This window comes from Symphalangus syndactylus, chromosome 9 (assembly GCF_028878055.3).
Source record: "Symphalangus syndactylus isolate Jambi chromosome 9, NHGRI_mSymSyn1-v2.1_pri, whole genome shotgun sequence".
NCBI classification, from domain to species: domain Eukaryota; kingdom Metazoa; phylum Chordata; class Mammalia; order Primates; family Hylobatidae; genus Symphalangus; species Symphalangus syndactylus.
In genome coordinates this window covers 41,577,813-41,595,973 of record NC_072431.2, presented here as the reverse complement: position 1 = coordinate 41,595,973, position 18,161 = coordinate 41,577,813, and the positions used below count along the sequence as shown (strand labels likewise).

The following is an 18,161-nucleotide window of genomic DNA, read 5'->3' as shown; positions in this document are numbered from 1 at the left end:
CTGACTACACAATCTTGGACATGTTATTTAACCTTACTGTGTCCCAGTTTCCTTATCTGTACAATGGGAATAACAGTACCTATCTGAGGGGGTTGCTGTTAAAAAATGGTGCTAGGTGCTTGGGATTCCACAGTGAACAAAAAGGAAAAAAATTCCTGCCCTCGTGGAAATTTATGTTCTAGTCGAGGCAGATATGCAAAAGGAAGACAAATATGTAAAATAATATGTTAGATGGTGTATTGTGGTCTATTGCTATGTAAAAAAATTAGCAGCCTAAAACAAGAAACATTTATTATATATACAGTTTCTCTGGGTCAGGAATTCTGAAGCAGTTGCTTGTCTGGGTGATTCTGGCTTGGGGTCTCTATGAAGTTACAGTGAAGATGCCGGCTAGGGCTGCAGCCATCTAAACACTGAACTGGAGCTGAAAGGTCAGCTTCAAGAAGGCTCACTCATATGGGTGGTGAGCTGGTGCTGGCTGTGGGCAGGACACCACAGTTCCTCACCACGTGGATGCACAGGGGTGCTTGAGGTTCCTTATGACATGGCAGGTGGCTTCTCCCAGAGTGAGTGATTCAAAGGAGGGCAAAGGTAAGGTGGACATGCAATGCTTCATATAATCCAGCCTTGACTGTCACACTGTCTTATTTCCGTACTATCCTATTGGTTATTGTATTAGTCAGTGTTCTCTAGAGAAACAGAGAACCAACTCTGTGTGTGTGTGTGTGTGTGTGTGTGTGTGTGTGTGTGTGTGTATGTGTGTATGTCTGAAAAGATAGGAGGGAAAAAGTCACATGGATATTTCAGGCAAACAGAGGGAGTAACAAACACAATGCTACTGTGTTTGCACAGTATGGGAATGAGTATGATGATGATAATGACAACCAGCTACTCAAAGACCATTGCTGAATAACAAAGTTAGCAACACAGAAATGGTCCCGAACTTAATGATGAACAACTTAACGATTTTTTGACTTCACAAGTTTATTGGGATATAGCCCCATTCTAAGTCGAGGAGCATCTGCATGTGGCAAGACAAAAAAAAATTTTTTTAACAGGATATGTATAGAAAAATAGAAAACAGACTGTTGACTCACTCCCCCAAAACTTTCAACTGCCTTCTCCTTAGGCTCATTTCAGCATTAGCAGTAACTCCAGCTAATTCAACATGGAACCCCTTTTCTCAAGCTATAGATCCCCGATCAGAGTGTGTGCCCCAGAAACAAGTTTTAAGCACCACTCAAAAGATATGTTTTTACTTTGAGAAGAACAGTGCTCAAATAGAGGCTGGATAACTCCTGTGAGGAGAGTTGTTGACGTTCATGAATCTCATGAGCAAAAGGCTAAACTAAGTCGTCTTCAATGCTAAGTATCTTTGCTATAATCCTAATATAATTAAAAACCTGCCCACTAAGCTCTCTGCAAAGGGCCTATTACTCATTTCTTCACAGCAGTCCTGAACGATAGGTTGTTATTAATAATGCACTTAAATGACTCTTAGGGATTTTATAATTCTTTAATATGTACAGAAATTTAGGAGCCTCATGAATATTTTAAAAGCTGTACTTAGCATAACTCCAAAAGTTTCTATATAGATCCTGCCTAAAATTATCATGTGCTAAAAGAAGATAATGTCATATCCACAGGAATACTTTGCATTACCAGTCAAATCTAATAGAATTCTCTGTTCCTTTATAAGTTCTCTGTCTTTTTTTTAAAAAAGAAAAAAAAAAACAGGCACAGCATGAGGAAGTGATTCTCGGGACATACTTGTTCTAAATGTTAACAAAGGAAAAGGCAAAGACTTCTTTTTCGTTTTCATTGTCAATAATAAGACCTTTGCTCCTCTCCCATTAAGATATGAGTTGTAGTCACATAACTTCTGCAAAGGCAACTGTGGCAGAGACAGATGAAGAAGAGGGGCTATTTATTACATTTATAATGTATGGAGGAGGGAGTGGCTGTTCCAAATCCCTGACTAATCCAGAGATTCTGTGGCTGTACTCCGAGCTTCAAGATCTCTCTGAATCCCAAATAAATTGAGGCACTCTGACACCCCATCCCCTCTCCACATCACTCTTCCCAATCTAGCTTTCAAGACATCCATCTCCATATTCTCCCATCACTTCCCTCTTCGGAAGGGCTGTTATAATGTATATTCATAGAAGGGGTGTGCCACTGTTAATCTGTACCTTTCTCTTTGGGCATCACTGGTCTATTTTTTAAAGATTTGGTCTCAAGATTTGCTCTCAAAATCTAAAATAGGCCAGGCGTGGCAGTTCACACCTGTAATCCCAGAGCTTTGGAAGGCTGAGGTAGGAGGATCACTTGAGCTCAGGAGTTTGGGACTAGCCTGGGCAACAAAGTGAGACCCCACATCTACAAAAAAAAAAAAAAAAAATTAGCAGGGCATGGTGGCATGCACCTGTAGTCCCAGCTACTCGGGGGGCTGAAGTGGGAGGATCACTTGAGCCCAGGAGGTCAAGGCTGTAGTGAGCCATGATTGCACCACTGCACTCTAGCCTGGGTGACAGAGTGAGGCTCTGTCTCAAAAACAAAACAAAACAAACAAACCACTAAATAACCCCCAAAAGGAATGAAATACTTGATATGCACAATAAAAATTATGGAAAGTAACCTTGCTGCAAAACTAGTTTTCAACACATAAGCAAATTGTTAAAAGATTCTCAACAGTAAAAGAAGTCCTGAAATAATACCTAATTGTAATTTCACTTTTTCATTGGAAGAAAAATAAACATTAACATTTCAAAATTTATTTATTTATTTTTAAATTTTTTTATTTTTTTATTTTTTTTGAGATGGAGTCTCGCTCTGTCACCCAGGCTGGAGTGCAGTGGCGCAATCTCGGCTCACTGCAAGCTCTGCCTCCTGGGTTCACGCCATTCTCCTGCCTCAGCCTCCCAAGTAGCTGGTACCACAGGCGCCCGCCACCACGCCCAGCTAATTTTTTGTATTTTTAGTAGAGACGGGGTTTCACCGTATTAGCCAGCATGGTCTCGATCTCCTGGCCTCGTGATCCGCCCGCCTCGGCCTCCCAAAGTGCTGGGATTACAGGCGTGAGCCACCACGCTCAGTTCAAAATTTATTTTAAAATACTCTAATATTCAATCTGAGATAATTTCCCCTGAAACATAACTGTGCCATACACAAGAGTCAGAAAAGGTGGCATCAGGCCGGGCATGGTGGCTCACACCTGTAATCCCAGCACTTTGGGAGGCCGAGGTGGGCAGATCACGAGGCCAGGAGTTTGAGACCAGCCTGGCTAACATGGTGAAACCCCAGCTCTACTAAAAATACAAAAGTTAGCCAGGCGTGGTGACGCATGCCTGTAATCCCAGCTACTCGGGAGGCTGAGGCAGGAGAATTGCTTGAACCCAGGAAGTAGAGGTTGCAGTGAGCCAAGATTGCACCACTGCACTCCCACCTGGGTGACAGAGTGAGACTCCATCTCGGAAAAAAAAAAAGAAAGAAAGAAAGAAAAGGTGGCATCAATAGATTAAGATGATTTAAGGCTTTGAATTCGTTATGAAATGAGTGCATACCAGAGGTAATATAATTTGAAAAAAATTGCAATCCACTTATCCCACCTACTTTTTAAATAACTCACCTAAATTTTTTCATCCTTTTATTATAATTTAGAATAAAGTGCAGAGACACAAATCAAAACAAAACAAAAATCCACAAGATGGTAAAATCTCTGTTGTTATGGAGCTTCCCTCTGGTAAGAGAAGCAACAAGCAAGACAGATGAATAAACACGATGCATTCAGAAAGGCTTGGAAAAGATAAAACATGGACATGTGACGGAGAATGTGGGTGTTCAGGGAGGCTTCGGAGAAGGTGACATATGAACAGAGATCTGAATGGTGGAGGTGGGGGCAGCCATGCCAAAGACTGGGGGAAGGTGGTGTGCACAGAAGGACCAGAGGTGTTGGAGTACCCAGATACTGTTTACTCTGTGGATACACAGAGTGAATGGCAGGAAGGGTGGTAAGAGATGACATCAGGGAAGAAGGCAGAGGCACCCCATCTAAGGCTTGTAGGACATGGCAATTCAAAATCCCTAGATTCTGATCCACATGATGATCACGGAATGAAGACTTACTCAGAACATGCTTGTTCACTCAGCTCATGCCAGGCATAGGAAACCACGGACCAAATAAACCCATACTGATCATCTATTGTGTGCTTAAGCACCCTTACGGAAAAACTTTTTAAAGGGATGCCATGGATTTTCACTCAGGAACTTAAACAATGTTTTGTTCACTGTGATTTTCAAAATAATAGCTAAGAACAACATAAGATCACTTCACTAATAACCTCCAGAATGACAGACAATAACAATGATTTCCGTTTCAACATCACATTTATATGCAATACCCATATTTATTATGCAACATCATAAGAGCTTTTCTATTAAGATCTTGGTATTCAGCAACAAACTCTTTCTTGATTTAGTTCTAAGCCAAATATGACCCCTGATCTTGCTTGGATGGGAGATTTGTAAAGTATTATGAAAAACACACTTAGTTTTTCAGCCCTATAACATTAGCATATATATGAACGTGCTCAGTAACCATAAATATCCAATATACATAAAGTGGTATTCATATGTTTTCTGGTTGCAACAATTACCCTTCATTTCGTATGAAGAGAATAAAGGGAAGGAAACCAAGATGAACCACGCCTGTAATAGGGACTAGACGTGGAGTTCCCACTTAATGCTCCCAATAGCCCCATGAGCTAAGTATTATCTCTGTTTTACTGAAGTGCAGATAAGTTGGTTAACTAGCTAGGTCAAAGCTCACACTCATTTCTAAATTAATCCTTAAAGCTTCCTGACTGAGAGGAGCTGATTAATTAACATTAATTTATTCATCATGCACTTTTCTAAAGCTCTTGAAAAGCCTATTGATCCACACTGGACTTATCAAAGGAAATACACAAAAATTTCCAAAGGGAAATTTGCCCTCTATTGCTGGTCAAAACAGCTTCACTGAAGAAGAGACATACCAAAATCTAGAAACTGATTTTCTTTAAAAGTCTGACAAGAAAGAAAAATCTGACAAGAAAATTCGACTAGCCTAAAGTACAAATGCACAGCCTCGCAGAGGGTGGTTTACATGACAGTTGAGATGTTACTGGCTCGCAAAATGAGGGTGTGCAGAAGGAGGGTTCAGAGACAGCCCAGCTTTGTCTTAGACAAAATTAATGTTCCCAGTCTGAACAGTGTCAACATGGGCACATCTTGTTTCTGCCCCTTTGATAGGCAGCAGATGGCATAACCAGTCATAAATGCAGGTCCACAAAAGTTTTCAAGAAAGGAACCTTGGGTTTTTATGCAAGTTCTGAGCTGCTGCTGCCTCCAACACTGAGGTCCACTGAAATATTCCTGTCAGCAGACTTCGAGCAGGCACTTATTATAAAAAGGCAGTGAAATTCGGGGCAAGGGGTAGGGGGGAATCTCTTGCATTTTATTTAAATCTCTTGCACCTTATTTAAGCCCACACAAGTACTCATTTAGTTCTTATTTTGCTCTTTAATTCCTGCAATTATTCAGTCAGTGGTGTTTTTGGAAGTCTGTGTTCTCCAGAGTCTCCCCATCCACATATTTTTGACATGCTTGTATGGAAATTTTTTTTTAAATAAAAACCACAGTCAATAGAATTGTACATTTTCCTCACAAGTCATTTTGTAAATGAATGATCACGTGTGTGATTTTTCAGATGTCACTTGCACAACAGCAGACTAGAACTTTAAAACTCCTTGATTTCAGTGAAATCCAAGCTTCGCCTGTTCCCGTTCCTCTTCCATCCAGGGGTTATTTGGCTGAACCGTTTTCCTGTTTCAACAACTTGAACACCAACCAACTAGACAAACAGCGCTGCTTGCAAAAGACGGCCTACTTCCTCCGGCCCCCACCCCCATCCCAGCAACCCCATCCCAGCAACCCCACCCCGGCCGCGTACCAGCAGGGGAAATCGCCACAAACGTCCCCGCTTCTCATTTCAGCCCGAAATGGCCCAGAAACGGTGCCCGTCGTGCGAGTCCAAGTCTCTCAGCTCTCCGGCCAATCGGCCCAATTTGGGGGTTCCCTCCCCGCGGAGTGGGGTCTGCGCTGAGGATGTGGACTCCGAGGACGGCAGAGCCCTCCCGTATTCTCGGCCACCTCCCCTCCCCGAGGGCAGGCGGGTGAGAGGTGACCCGGAGCCAGGACCCACGGGGGACGGGCGTGCAGGGAATGGCGGGATGTCCGGCCGGGTGCTGCGTCTGCGGGCCGCCCTCGGGGAGAGGGGACGAAGAGCGTGCGTTGGGAAGGGGGCGAAGGCGGTCGCGCGCGGTCCCGGCGAGGGACGACGTAAGAGCTTACCCGCGACGGCAGCAGTGGCGAAGCCCAGCAGCGGCAGCAGGAGCGCGGGCAGCGCGGCCCGGAGCATGACGGCGGGTGCGGGTGGGCGGCAGCGGCGGCGCGGCCGGAGAGGAGCGGGGCGGGGCGGGGCGGGGCGGGGCGGGGCGGGAGCGGGGGCGGTGCTTCTCGCGTGCGGGTTTAATCCCCGCCGGGCGGAGCGTGAACGGCACTGGGGGCTCCCACCAGGAGGACCCGGGTGCTCCGTCCCGCAGGAGCGGCTGGCGCGCGGCCTTCTGGAACTTCTAATTTTTGTGTTTTAAACTTTTCATTTGAACTGAAATAATTTAGGACTTTCGAAAATGTTGCAAAAACAGCACAAGAGATTTCCGTAACCCTTCAGCCAGCTTCTCTAAATATTGACATCGTATATAACGCCAGTGCAGTGATCAAACACTGGACACTAGCACTGGGATAATGAGATTAGCTAATCTACAGCATTTACCACATCTCATTAATTGCCCCTCTAAGGGTCCTTTTCTGTTCTGAGATTCAATCCAGGATCATACATTGCATTGAGATGTCGTGTCTCCTTAGCCTCCCTTTAATCTAGGACAGTTCTCTGTCATTCTTTTTCTTTCACGATAAAACCACATTTAAAAAGCACTGGCCAGTCGTTTTGTAGAATGTCCCTCAATTTCATTTTGTCTGACATTTCCTCCTAATTGGATTCAGGTTGCGCTTTTTTGGGAAAGAGTACCCCAGAAGTGATGTACGTGCTCGAGAAGGACAAGATGTCGATGTGTCATCACTGATGTTAACTTGGATCACTTGGTTAAGGTGGCGTTTGCCAGCCTTCTTCTTTGGATCTACTGGCCAGAATCCTCTTTTTCAAAGACTCCTTTCAGTAGACTATGTCTCTTAGACAACTTTTCTCTGTTACCAGCTCCTGGATGAAGAGTCTTTAAGCTATGTTTGCTACAGTGTATGCATAAACTGTGCAATTATGCTTCACCCATGAGGGCCTCTGGACAACACTAGCCAGGGTCAAGCAAGGGTGCTTGTTTAAGCCTCATGTCATTGGCAAAAGAGTTCTATAAAATCAAGTCTAAACTCAACCACATGAAAACAAATGACCCAGTTAAAAAAATGGTCAGATGATCTGAATACACACCTCATCAAAGAAGTTATATAATGGCAAATAAACAGATGAAAAGATGCTCAACATCATATGTCATTGCTGAATTGTATATTAAAACAAAAATGAAATACCACTACATACCTATTAGATATCAGAATCCAAAAACACTGACAAGACCACATGCTGGCAAAGATGTGGAGCAAAAAAAACTCTCATTCAATGCTGGTGCAAATGCAAAATGGTACAGCCACTTTGGAAGACAATTTGGAAGCTTCTTCCAAAACTAAACGTACTCTTACCATACCATCTAGCAATCACAACTCCTTGGTATTTATCCAAATGAGTTAAAAACTTACATACACACAAAAACCTGCACATGAATGTTGATAGCAGCTTTATTCATAATTGCCAGAACCTAGAGGCAAACAAGATGTCCTTCAATAAGTGAATGGATAAACAATGGCACATCCAAACAATGAAATGTTACTCAGTACTAAAATTAAATGAGCCATCAAGCCACAAAATGACATGGAAGAACTTTAAATATGTATTGTTAAGAGAAAAAAGCCAATCTGAAAAGACTACATACTATATGATTCCAACTATGTGACATTTTAGACAAGGCAAAACTATGGAGACAGTAAAAAGATAAATGGTTGCCAGAGGTTGGGGTGGGAAGGAGGGGATGAATAGATGGAATACAGAGGATTTTTAGAGCCATGAAATTATTCTGTAGGATACTGTAATGGTAGATGTGTATCACTATACATGTGTCAAAACCTGTAGAATGCACAAAACAAAGATGAACCCTAGTTTGGACAATGGACTTTAGTTAATAATGTGTCAATATTGGCTCATCCACTGTAACAAATGTACCTGCTAATGCAAGATGTTAATAATTGGGGAAATGGGGTATGTGTAAGGAGATACATGGGAACTCTGTACCTTCTGCTACATTTTTTGTATACATCTAAAACTGCTCAAAGATTAGTCTATTTTTTAAAAAATAAAATCTAACCCTTTCCAACTCTTTCTAACCCTTTCCACACTTCTGATAATCCAGAGTGGTTACACCAAGGAAATTTGACCCAAGGGGTCTATAAGGAGAGTCATAGAGTGTTAGAAGTGGTAGGGGTCATCTTCATTTACTAGTAAGGAAATTGAGTGACCCAAAGAAGGGATGTGATTCCCCCATGGGCTCACAGAGAATGCCAACAAATGAACCAGAGCCCAGCTCCTCTGCTGGACTCTCCCACCTATTCCAGGTTCTGCCCCTTTGCCAAAGTATTAAGGTCTTGCTTAAGTTATTTACTTCCATTCTTCTTCTCAGGCTGCCAATAATGGGTTTATTATATACCAAACTCCAGACCAGAGCGAATCCTTCCAAAGGTACTCTACATTGGAATATTGATACATCTTGATTCCGGACTCTTTTGCCCTCCCAACTACAGAAGTAAAATGAACAGTTCTAAGCAATTGTGTAATTGTGAAAGTTATCTCTTCCACCCCACCTCAGGCACCGAAGTATATTTTATCAATGTGGTTTTCTTTGTGTTAAGCTACTTTTCAAATATTCGTTATACTTACAATAGAATTGACATCCTAATGAATCAATCTAATTAAGGCAAAACCCATTTTAACACTGTCATTTTAAGTCATTTGTACTAAAGAAAATTATATTATTTTATTATTAACTCTGGTGCACACTGCCTCATTTTTGATGCTAATCTGATGAAATAGACTACTTATTGCCTGTATGTGGGTACTGTTATATTTCACTCTCCAATTTACTCTCCAGTTACACCTCATACCCTTAATTTTTCCTTCACTCTCACTCCAACTTACATCCTCTTTTGACTCATGCCAGACTTCAGTCCCTTGCCTGCATTTTTCTCAGCCTTTTATTTCTCCCCTCTCCACCCAGCCGGGATACCACATCCTCTGTCCCCTTGTTCCTCTGGTGTGCTCACCTGGCCAACTCGGAACCTGTGGTCTCCGCTTTCTTCTTCACGCTTTTTTTTCTTTTTTTTAGACGGAGTCTCACTCTGTCCCCCAGGCTGGAGTGCAGTGGCGCTATCTCAGCTCACCTCAATCTCCACTTTCTGGATTCAAGCAATTCTCCTGCCTCAGCCTCCGGAGTAGCTAGGATTACAGGCATGTGTCACCACACCTGGCTGTTTCTTCTATTTTTAGTAGAGATGGGGTTTCACCATGTTGGCCAGGCTGGTCTTAAACTCCTGACCTCAAGTGATCTGCCCGCCTCGGCCTCCCAAAGTGCTGGGATTACAGGCCTGAGCCACCTTGCCTGGCCCGTGCTCTCTTTTTCCTCAACTTTACTGAAGTTAACTGAGGACAGGTGGAGGAAATCAATCAGTTCTCCCGATGGCTGTCACTATAAACAATACGGCTTTTAATTTCATCTGGGCCCTCTATGCCTCTTCTGCAATCCTTGTATTTGATTTTACCTTAGTCACCGTCCTCTCCTATCTCTGTCATTGAGTCTTTCAAATTTATTACTCTTTTCAAGCTAAGATCCCAGGCTGGGTATGGTGGCTCACACCTGTAATCCCAACACTTGGGAGGCTGAAGTGGGAGGATCACTTGAGCCCAGGAGTTTGAGAGCAGCCTAGGTAACATTGAAATCACCTGTCTCTAGGAAAAAAAAAAAAAATTAATGTTGGAGGTCGAGACTGCAGTGAGCTAGAGTTGCACCACTGCACTCCAGCCTGGGCAACTGAGCCAGACCCTGTCTCTAAAAAATTTAAAACCTTGTTAAAAGACCCCATCTGCTACCCATCTTTCTCAGCAGACCTTGCCTTCTAGTACACAAGAAAATGGGGGCCATTACATATAGACAAACATCTTCAAATGCTTATCTGCAGTTCTTCTCTTGTGGCCTCAGAGAGGAAGGCATGCTTCCCCAGCCCACCCAAACCAGTTCCTCTTTCTGCTTAGGACTGCCCCGCTCATTTGATCTTTTCCAAGATCTTCCATTAATGATTCCCTCTCCCCACTGCATCATCAACTGCTCTCTGTCCGTTATTTTTGTTTTTGTTTTTCATCTCGGCTTCTAAACTTGTGAACCTCTTTCTCTCCCCTTTAGAAAAAAACCCTTCTTCAACCCTTCTTTCCCTCTGGCTATGGCCCAGTCCCTTTCCTTTCTGTCTCCATCATACTTCTCGAAATCTCATGTTCCTCATCTCCTAATTTCCCTTTCAATTTTTTTTTTTTTTTTTTTTGAGACAGAGTCTTGCTCTGTCAGCCAGGCTGGAGTGCAATGATACGATCTCAGCTCACTGCAGCCTCTGCCTCCTGGGTTCAAGAGATTCTCCCACCTCAGCTTCCCAAGTAGATGGGATTACAAGCATGCACCACCACACCTGGCTAATTTTTTTTTTTTTTTTGTATTTTTAGTAGAGATGGGGTTTCACCATGTTGGCCAGGCTGGTCTCAAACTCCTACCTCAGGTGATCCACCCACCTCGGCTTCCCAAAGTGCTGGGATTACAGGCGTGAGGTGCCACACCTGGCCTTCCCTTTCACTTTTAAACTCACTTCCATCTGGATTCTGGCTTCACCACTCTGCTACATTTCCATTGGCTAAGATGGTCATTGTTTTCCTAATTCCTAGAATCCAGTTTTATCTGACTTTGCCTCTCCAGTATTCAGCAATTGGATCAATATCGACTTGTTTTTCAAAACAGGGTCTTGCTTTGTCACCCAGACTGGAGTTCGGTGGCACGTTCATAGCTCACTGTAGCCTCAAACTCCTGGGCTCACGGGATCCTCCTGCCTTGGCTTCTTGAGTAGCTGGCACTACACATGGGTGCCACCACACCTGGCTAATTATTTTATATTTTTGTAGAAATGGGGTCTTGCTTTGTTGCCCATGCTGAACTTGAATTCCTGGGCTCAAATGATCCCCCTGCCTTGGCCTCCTAAAGTGTCAAGAGGGATTACAGGTGTGAGCCACTACCTGCCTATTTATTCTCTACAAAATGCACACAAAATCTCCTAGCAAATGCCTCGCTTTACAATAGGTGGTCAATTTATTTCTCGTACTATGTGCCTAACATAAAAAACCCAATCTAGAGATTTTTTTTCAAGAAGGATCAACTCCAGCACTTTTACTTTTACTTAAAAGATAAAACAACTTTATTATGACATCATCATTATATACAGCTGTGCTTTTCACATCAAGTTGGCTTAGTTCTTAGAGGAAAGTCTTAGTGACTAAAATTGTACACAGATCATAGGACAAGAGAACTAGTCTAACAAATTCAATAAGAAATCAGGACAACTGTAGACTATATAAAAACTGTCTTAGAAAATTATTTACAACTTTATCATAGTGTAAATACTCTAAATGTAAAATAAATCTATGGATTTTATATAAAAATACCCTAAAGTACAAATGTAAGTTAAATGCTGAATAAAACATTCACCTTTTCCAGTGGATGCTATTACTAACAATATAATCTAGGTGTCAAAACTTAAAGTGATAACCACCAAGCGATGTTTTCTTAATCAGTCATAATTTTAAATTTGTTAGTAGTCATCACAAGGTTTAGAGTTCCACTGAAAAAGTCTCATTTTTACAAATGCAACTCATACACTTTCCTTCATGGACCCTTTCTCTGTTTAACACATGTTAAAAAAGTAAAACAAAATTCTTAGTCAAAAGTTGACATGCTATGTGAAGCACACAAATTGTAAAATTATCGGTCTTAAATACCTAGTTGATTCTCTTTACAAAAGAAACAGTCATGTAATACATCAGAAAATACAAAGCACACTGCTACAAGGTACCTACTCAATCTAAAAATAATGTTCCCACACTCGGGAAAATGTTAAGTACTAAATCTTTAAAAGTCATTGTTTGATGAACAATTATAAACAGAAAAAAACTTCATATTTACATAATAATGGTATGAAATAACTTTGGAATAATATAAGAAGCATCTTGCCAAGAGGAATCATTTTGCTGTATAAAAAGTAAGCAGAGGCCAGGCGTGGTGGCTCATGCCTGTAATCCCAGCACTTTGGGAGGCCGAGGCGGGAGGATCACCTGAAGTCAGGAGTTCGAGACCAGCCTGGCCAACATGGTGAAACCCCATCTCTACTAAAAATACAAAAATTAGCTGGGCATGGTGGCGGGTGCCTGTAATCCCAGCTACTCAGGAGGCTGAGGCAGGAGAATCGCTTGAACCCGGGAGGTGGAGATTTGCAGTGAGCCAGTACACCATTGTACTCCAGCCTGTGCAACAGAGAGAGACTCAGTCTCAAAAAAATTAAAATTAAAATTAAAAAGTAAGCATGTCTTATTGTTTATTTTTCCCCAGTGCTAAAAATGACTATTTTGAAACAATGTTGATAGAGTTTACAGTTCAATTTTTACTTTGAGGTACTAATTTTGCATTTGGCTGGATGCTCTTAAAAATTAAAAAGTAGACATGTCACCTAGTAATATGCCTATTTTAATTTTCTAAGAAGTTTTGTTAAAAATTATATTAAAATATACATATCCTAGTTACCAATCACATTCATACAGAGAAAATGCACATTAAACATATTACTGTACAAACAATTTGGACTTCAGTTCCAGCTTTGGAGTCCTCTCCATTCTATTAATTAGGGTGATAAACATGGCATTTAGCAGGCAATTAACTGTGGATACCAGCACATGCCTAAGATCTAAACAACCGAAAAAGTACTTAAGAGTTCTACTTTGGAGCAGGGTAAATACTGACACTGGGCCATTTTAAGTGACTAATTTTTCATAACACATTAGTGCAAATTAGAAAACTTTTAGAAGAATTTAGTCATGGAAAGAAGGAAGCATAATCTCATCTTCATTCACTCCTTGTGCATATCGAACTGATGAGAAACCCGCCAGGTGCAAACGGTGCCTTTGGAAGAGGAACCAAATCAGTCCGCCCATGAGAACTAAGATACTTAGTGTGGCAACTATGATAGCTATTGCTGTGTAATCAGGGCCTGGAATAGGAAAAGGTTTGATGTTGGAGGAGAGAATACAAAAGTGACCATTATTGATTTTATACATTATGGGTTGTGTCACACACGTAAACCTGTAAGCTGTATACAGACATAATAAATCTGATTGTTTCATAGCACTAACATAGAATTCAAACTCATCGTCAGATCAAAAGAAACACTTAAGTGATTTCTTTTCAAATGTGTTTTTCTTTTCATTCAAATCCTCTTCATTGCGATAGGAATTTTCTTCCAAAGACATTAATGCGCTATGATTATTCTCACATTCCCCCTTCCTAACACCAATTTGGGAACATCACTACCTGTATATTATCCTACTTTGATAGCAAATTGCTAAAAGCTATAAATTTTTGTTTTTGACTTACCTGGGGCTAAATAAAGTATTATTTGCTTCAAAATGATTTAAGCCTCTCAGATGAGTTCATTTAGTGCAGCTGCTGTTCCAAGACCCTTATCTGCATGCTGCCCAGATGGATTTGCTCTGTTCCATGACTTTAAATACCATTGCTATGCACACTACACATCTCATCCCTCTATGGATAACTCAAAATGGCCAACATAGAACTTTTGATTTACAACGCCCTAACTCTGCTCCCACCCAACCCCCCAAATCTTCCAGTTGCTTTCCATTCCACTCAGAATAAAACCAGAACTCAAGCCTTGCTTCCAAAGCTCTGTATGTGCAGCACCTGCCTACCTTTCAGTTCTTCCCTGAGCACTCAGCGAACTTGTTCTGCCTTAGGCTCTTTGCTCCAACTGCTAACTCTGTTATGCCCTTTCCCTTGATGTTTGCTTGGCTTGATTTTTTAGATCTTAGCTTCAGTGTCTCCTGCTTCTAGGCTTCTTCTCTGGTATCCTAATCTTAGAGTAGCTATCCACCTAATCTCCATCACATAGAGTTTATAACTATTTGATATTTTCCTCTTTAAAAAATTGACCTGTTTACTTATCTTTCTTCACCAGATTGTAATCTCTGTGAGAACAGGTACCTTATCTGTCTTGTTCTCAGGTGCATCCCAGTGTGCAAAACAGGGCATGGCATATAGTAGACACTCTATTTACTGACTCAATGTGTGTATACATGGATACTGATTACCTAGAATTGAGGTTTTATCTTTAATATTTATATACCAGAAGCAAAATTTTTATGCAAGATCTTTAAAAATGTTACTGTGAAAAATCTGGAGCTCTTTCTCCAGAAATGAAGTTAATATAATATTTTAATGGTAATTTTATGTATCAATTCATAGTGAAATGTAAGTTCAAATTATGATTTTTTATAGATACCCTGAATGTTTTCAATAACTAAATCCAGTTTTGCATTGTTTTAAAATTAACCATGAGTTTTATGGGATTAGGAAGAAAGGAGGCAAATTAACTGCAGAAATAGACCTTTAAGCTTTTATATAATCAAACTATGGAATAAAATACATCTCAAGAACATTTTAAAAGAAATTACTTCCCTAATACCCTGGCAACTTCTGTTTTTCTTAGGAAAGAATTATATAAAATGTAGACTGGAGTCCTGGACATCTGGTGCATTTATCGTCCCTTGTAATCTATTTTTCAGGGGGAAATCTCTATGACTTAATCAAGATATTTGGATATACTTTAAGGACTAAATACTTCAAGACCAAATACAGAATTTTGTACACAATTGGATTGTATATTTATTTCCTGACTGTTCTGCAAAAAGTTTCCTAAGGACAGGTTCCATACTTACCCATAGGCACTTTGCAGACAACTCTTCCAAAACCATGTTCACATTCAACTTTTTTCCAAGTTTCATTTGAAGCTATCAACATGCTACATTTTCCAACACCACTCTTACTTTTATTTTCCCATTTGACAAATGTCACTTCTGATCCATCTAACCAACTCCAAGACTGGTCTGAAGAAAGAAATTAAATACAGCTATGTTTACTGCCACTAAACTAGTAAGTTACAAGCATGGGTTCATGTAACTCATCAGAACTGTGCTGTCCAATATGATAGCCACTTGTTAAAATAAAATGCATTAAAAATGAAAAAAATAAAATCAATTCTTCAGTTGCACTAGTCACATTTCAAGTGCTCAAGAGCCACATGTGGCCAGTGACTACTATATTGGACAGTGCAGATATAGAACATTTCTGTCTTTGTAGAAAGTTCTATTGGACAACACAGATAGAGAATGTGGTGTTTCCGATAAAGTGCAGAATGCTCGCACATTTATTTTGTGAGGGAGAGAGTTCTAAGGACCCATATCCTTCTCCTACTCTAATTGTAAAAAGTCATATCGTTAAAGATATGCTGGTGGAAGAGGAAGGGTGCAGGAACCTCCATCCCCACCTTTCTCCCACACCACCAGCAGGACTCCATTTTTGCTTTCCAGCTGAAGTGGCACCACCTTGTGGTCTCAGTGTAAACACGATTTAGGATTCATTTAGATGGACAACTTGGAATCCTTTTATTTTTTGACAAGTACTTAACATTTTAATGATTTAAAATTCAACTTTGCATAAAATGTGAAAAAACTTTATCTTCTGTCATATTTGTACTCTTATTTCTACCAATTCCAAGTTCACCTAAACCCTGTATCTACTATTTCTTATTAAAAAATCCTTCCACAAATTTTCTTTGAATCAATTATCTGCAATTTTATAGGTTGGCGCAAAAGCAATGGCAGAAACTGCAATTACTTTCGCACCAACCTAACACTAAGACAGTTTTTAAAGATTACTATTAAGACGTAATTTTAACCAATGGTAAAAATATTCTTAGAGAGAAGGGAATAACAAGAAGATAACTTTCTGAATAACAAAGTTATAAGCTGCAAATCCATGTGGTGACAGGCACTAGAACTCTAAGAGAAGGCAGGCCTGCGTTCCTTGTGGGGACACAGACATTGCTGTGGAGAAGAAAATATCCTGATGTTGATCCAAGGATCCCAGAAATAAGCCTCTAGAAAGATTCCTCTTTATTAAACAGGATTTTCTGTGTCATTAGTGGTTTCCGTCATTGCTAAGTTAACTCATGGATTCATTCAAAATTTATAACCATCCAGAACAGCCAGCGACCTAGCTTATTTATCCACAAGAGGCATCTGAATTAGCCACTACTTAACATTCTTTAGCAAGGATGACTTGTTATTTAGGATGAGTTAGAACTCTCTTTGCACACTACATATAAAATTATTTCACTTACCAACAGAATGTTGAGATAACCCAAGCCAAACTCTCATGGTAATGTTATTATTTTCCCTCATCAGTCTGCTCACAAATTTATTCTCATCTTCATCTTTTATGGAAATGATAGTTGCAGAGTGATCTGTTGAAGGAAAACAAATTCTTAATTAGCTTTATGGAAAGTAGAGAAGTAGTTTATTCTCAACTAGCCATTTGAAAAATATATATATTATTAACAAGATCATTGATAGATTCAAGCCGTACACAGAGACAGTTTTTAAAAACTAGTATTTAGGTCAAAATTTTATAAGTACTTCCAAAAAAATCACTTCCAAACACATATAAAGAAATTTTGTGTTTCTTTAAAATATTTATCTGGCAATATTTTTTTGGCCCTGGAACTGCCTACCTCTGAGACCTCTCTCACTGTTCAGATGAGAAAAGAGAAAGAGTTGTGCAACCTCCCAATGCCGCTTAGCTAGGATATGTGGCAGCTGGGATTTGAACCCAGACCCTCATGCCTCCAAGTCTTAAGTGCTTAACCTACATATTAGTTTTACAGTAAACCATTCTGTTTTCTCCTTTAGGAGCAAAAGGTTTATGACTTTCAAAACATACATATAGCTTATAACAGTTTCCATCATGTGTATACAGGTATAACACTGAATGGTTCCCACACAAAAGTTCCCAGTAACTACAAGATTTTTCAATCAGTCAAGTGTCTCCACAACGGTTATCAGAATAAATTAGATAAATGCCATCCATCTACCTGGCTAATTTGCTACCCAAGGAAGCAGGTAAACAAGTTTTGGTCTTTGAACTACTCTAGGTAGTTTCCCTAGAAGTCATTTTACAGTTTGACTATGGATCAAATTTGTCACGGGAAAGAGCCAATCGTTGTTACTCTTTCTAAAATAGCTAAATCTGAAGGCAAAAAGCCCTGCCCTTTATGGTGGTCAGAGGATGTGGCCAATCCTATTGCAGAATGGATGGACAACCATACTACTTTGATTTGTTACCCTGGTGATGCTAAGCTTATGTATTAATAACTAAGCAATGGAACAACTATAATTTTTATTTACTACTTAGCTAACTTTACAAAAATTTTACCTCTTAATTCCTTTTTCTAAGCATATCTAGCTATAGGTAAAACTGTTTCAATTCATTTGTCAGTATTTTTACTTAGCAGTTCACTTAGCCACTTTTTATTATGTTAAATTATTATTTTTATTTTTTTAATTTTTATTTTTATTTTTTATTTTTATTTTTTTTTGAGACAGAGTCTCGCTGTCGCCCAGGCTGGAGTGCAATGGCGCAATCTCAGCTCACTGCAGGCTCCACCCCCCGGGGGTTCACGCCATTCTCCTGCCTCAGCCTCCCGAGTAGCTGGGACTACAGGCGCCCACCACCTCACCCGGCTAATTTTTTGTATTTTTAGTAGAGACAGGGTTTCACTGTGAGCCAGGATGGTCT

The 18,161-nt window shown here is 40.4% G+C and overlaps 1 protein-coding gene across 4 annotated transcripts in view; it reads right to left on the bottom strand.

Moving 5' to 3' along the window:
- The window catches only part of LOC129489445 (CD302 antigen), a 149,458-nt gene that overhangs the window by 34,193 nt on the left and 97,104 nt on the right, over positions 1–18,161 (bottom strand). The window contains exons 33-35 of one of the 4 annotated variants that reach the window (XM_055292004.2): positions 16,708–16,830; positions 15,245–15,412; positions 11,632–13,503 (exon numbers count right to left, since the gene is read on the bottom strand). In XM_055292004.2, the coding sequence (XP_055147979.1) occupies positions 13,325–13,503; positions 15,245–15,412; positions 16,708–16,830 (470 nt within the window). In that variant the 3' untranslated portion in view covers positions 11,632–13,324. Of the gene's footprint in view, positions 1–6,390; positions 6,704–11,631; positions 13,504–15,244; positions 15,413–16,707; positions 16,831–18,161 lie in introns of those variants that run through there. The other 3 variants (XM_055292000.2, XM_055292001.2, XM_063645983.1) reach the window with 3 other exon arrangements.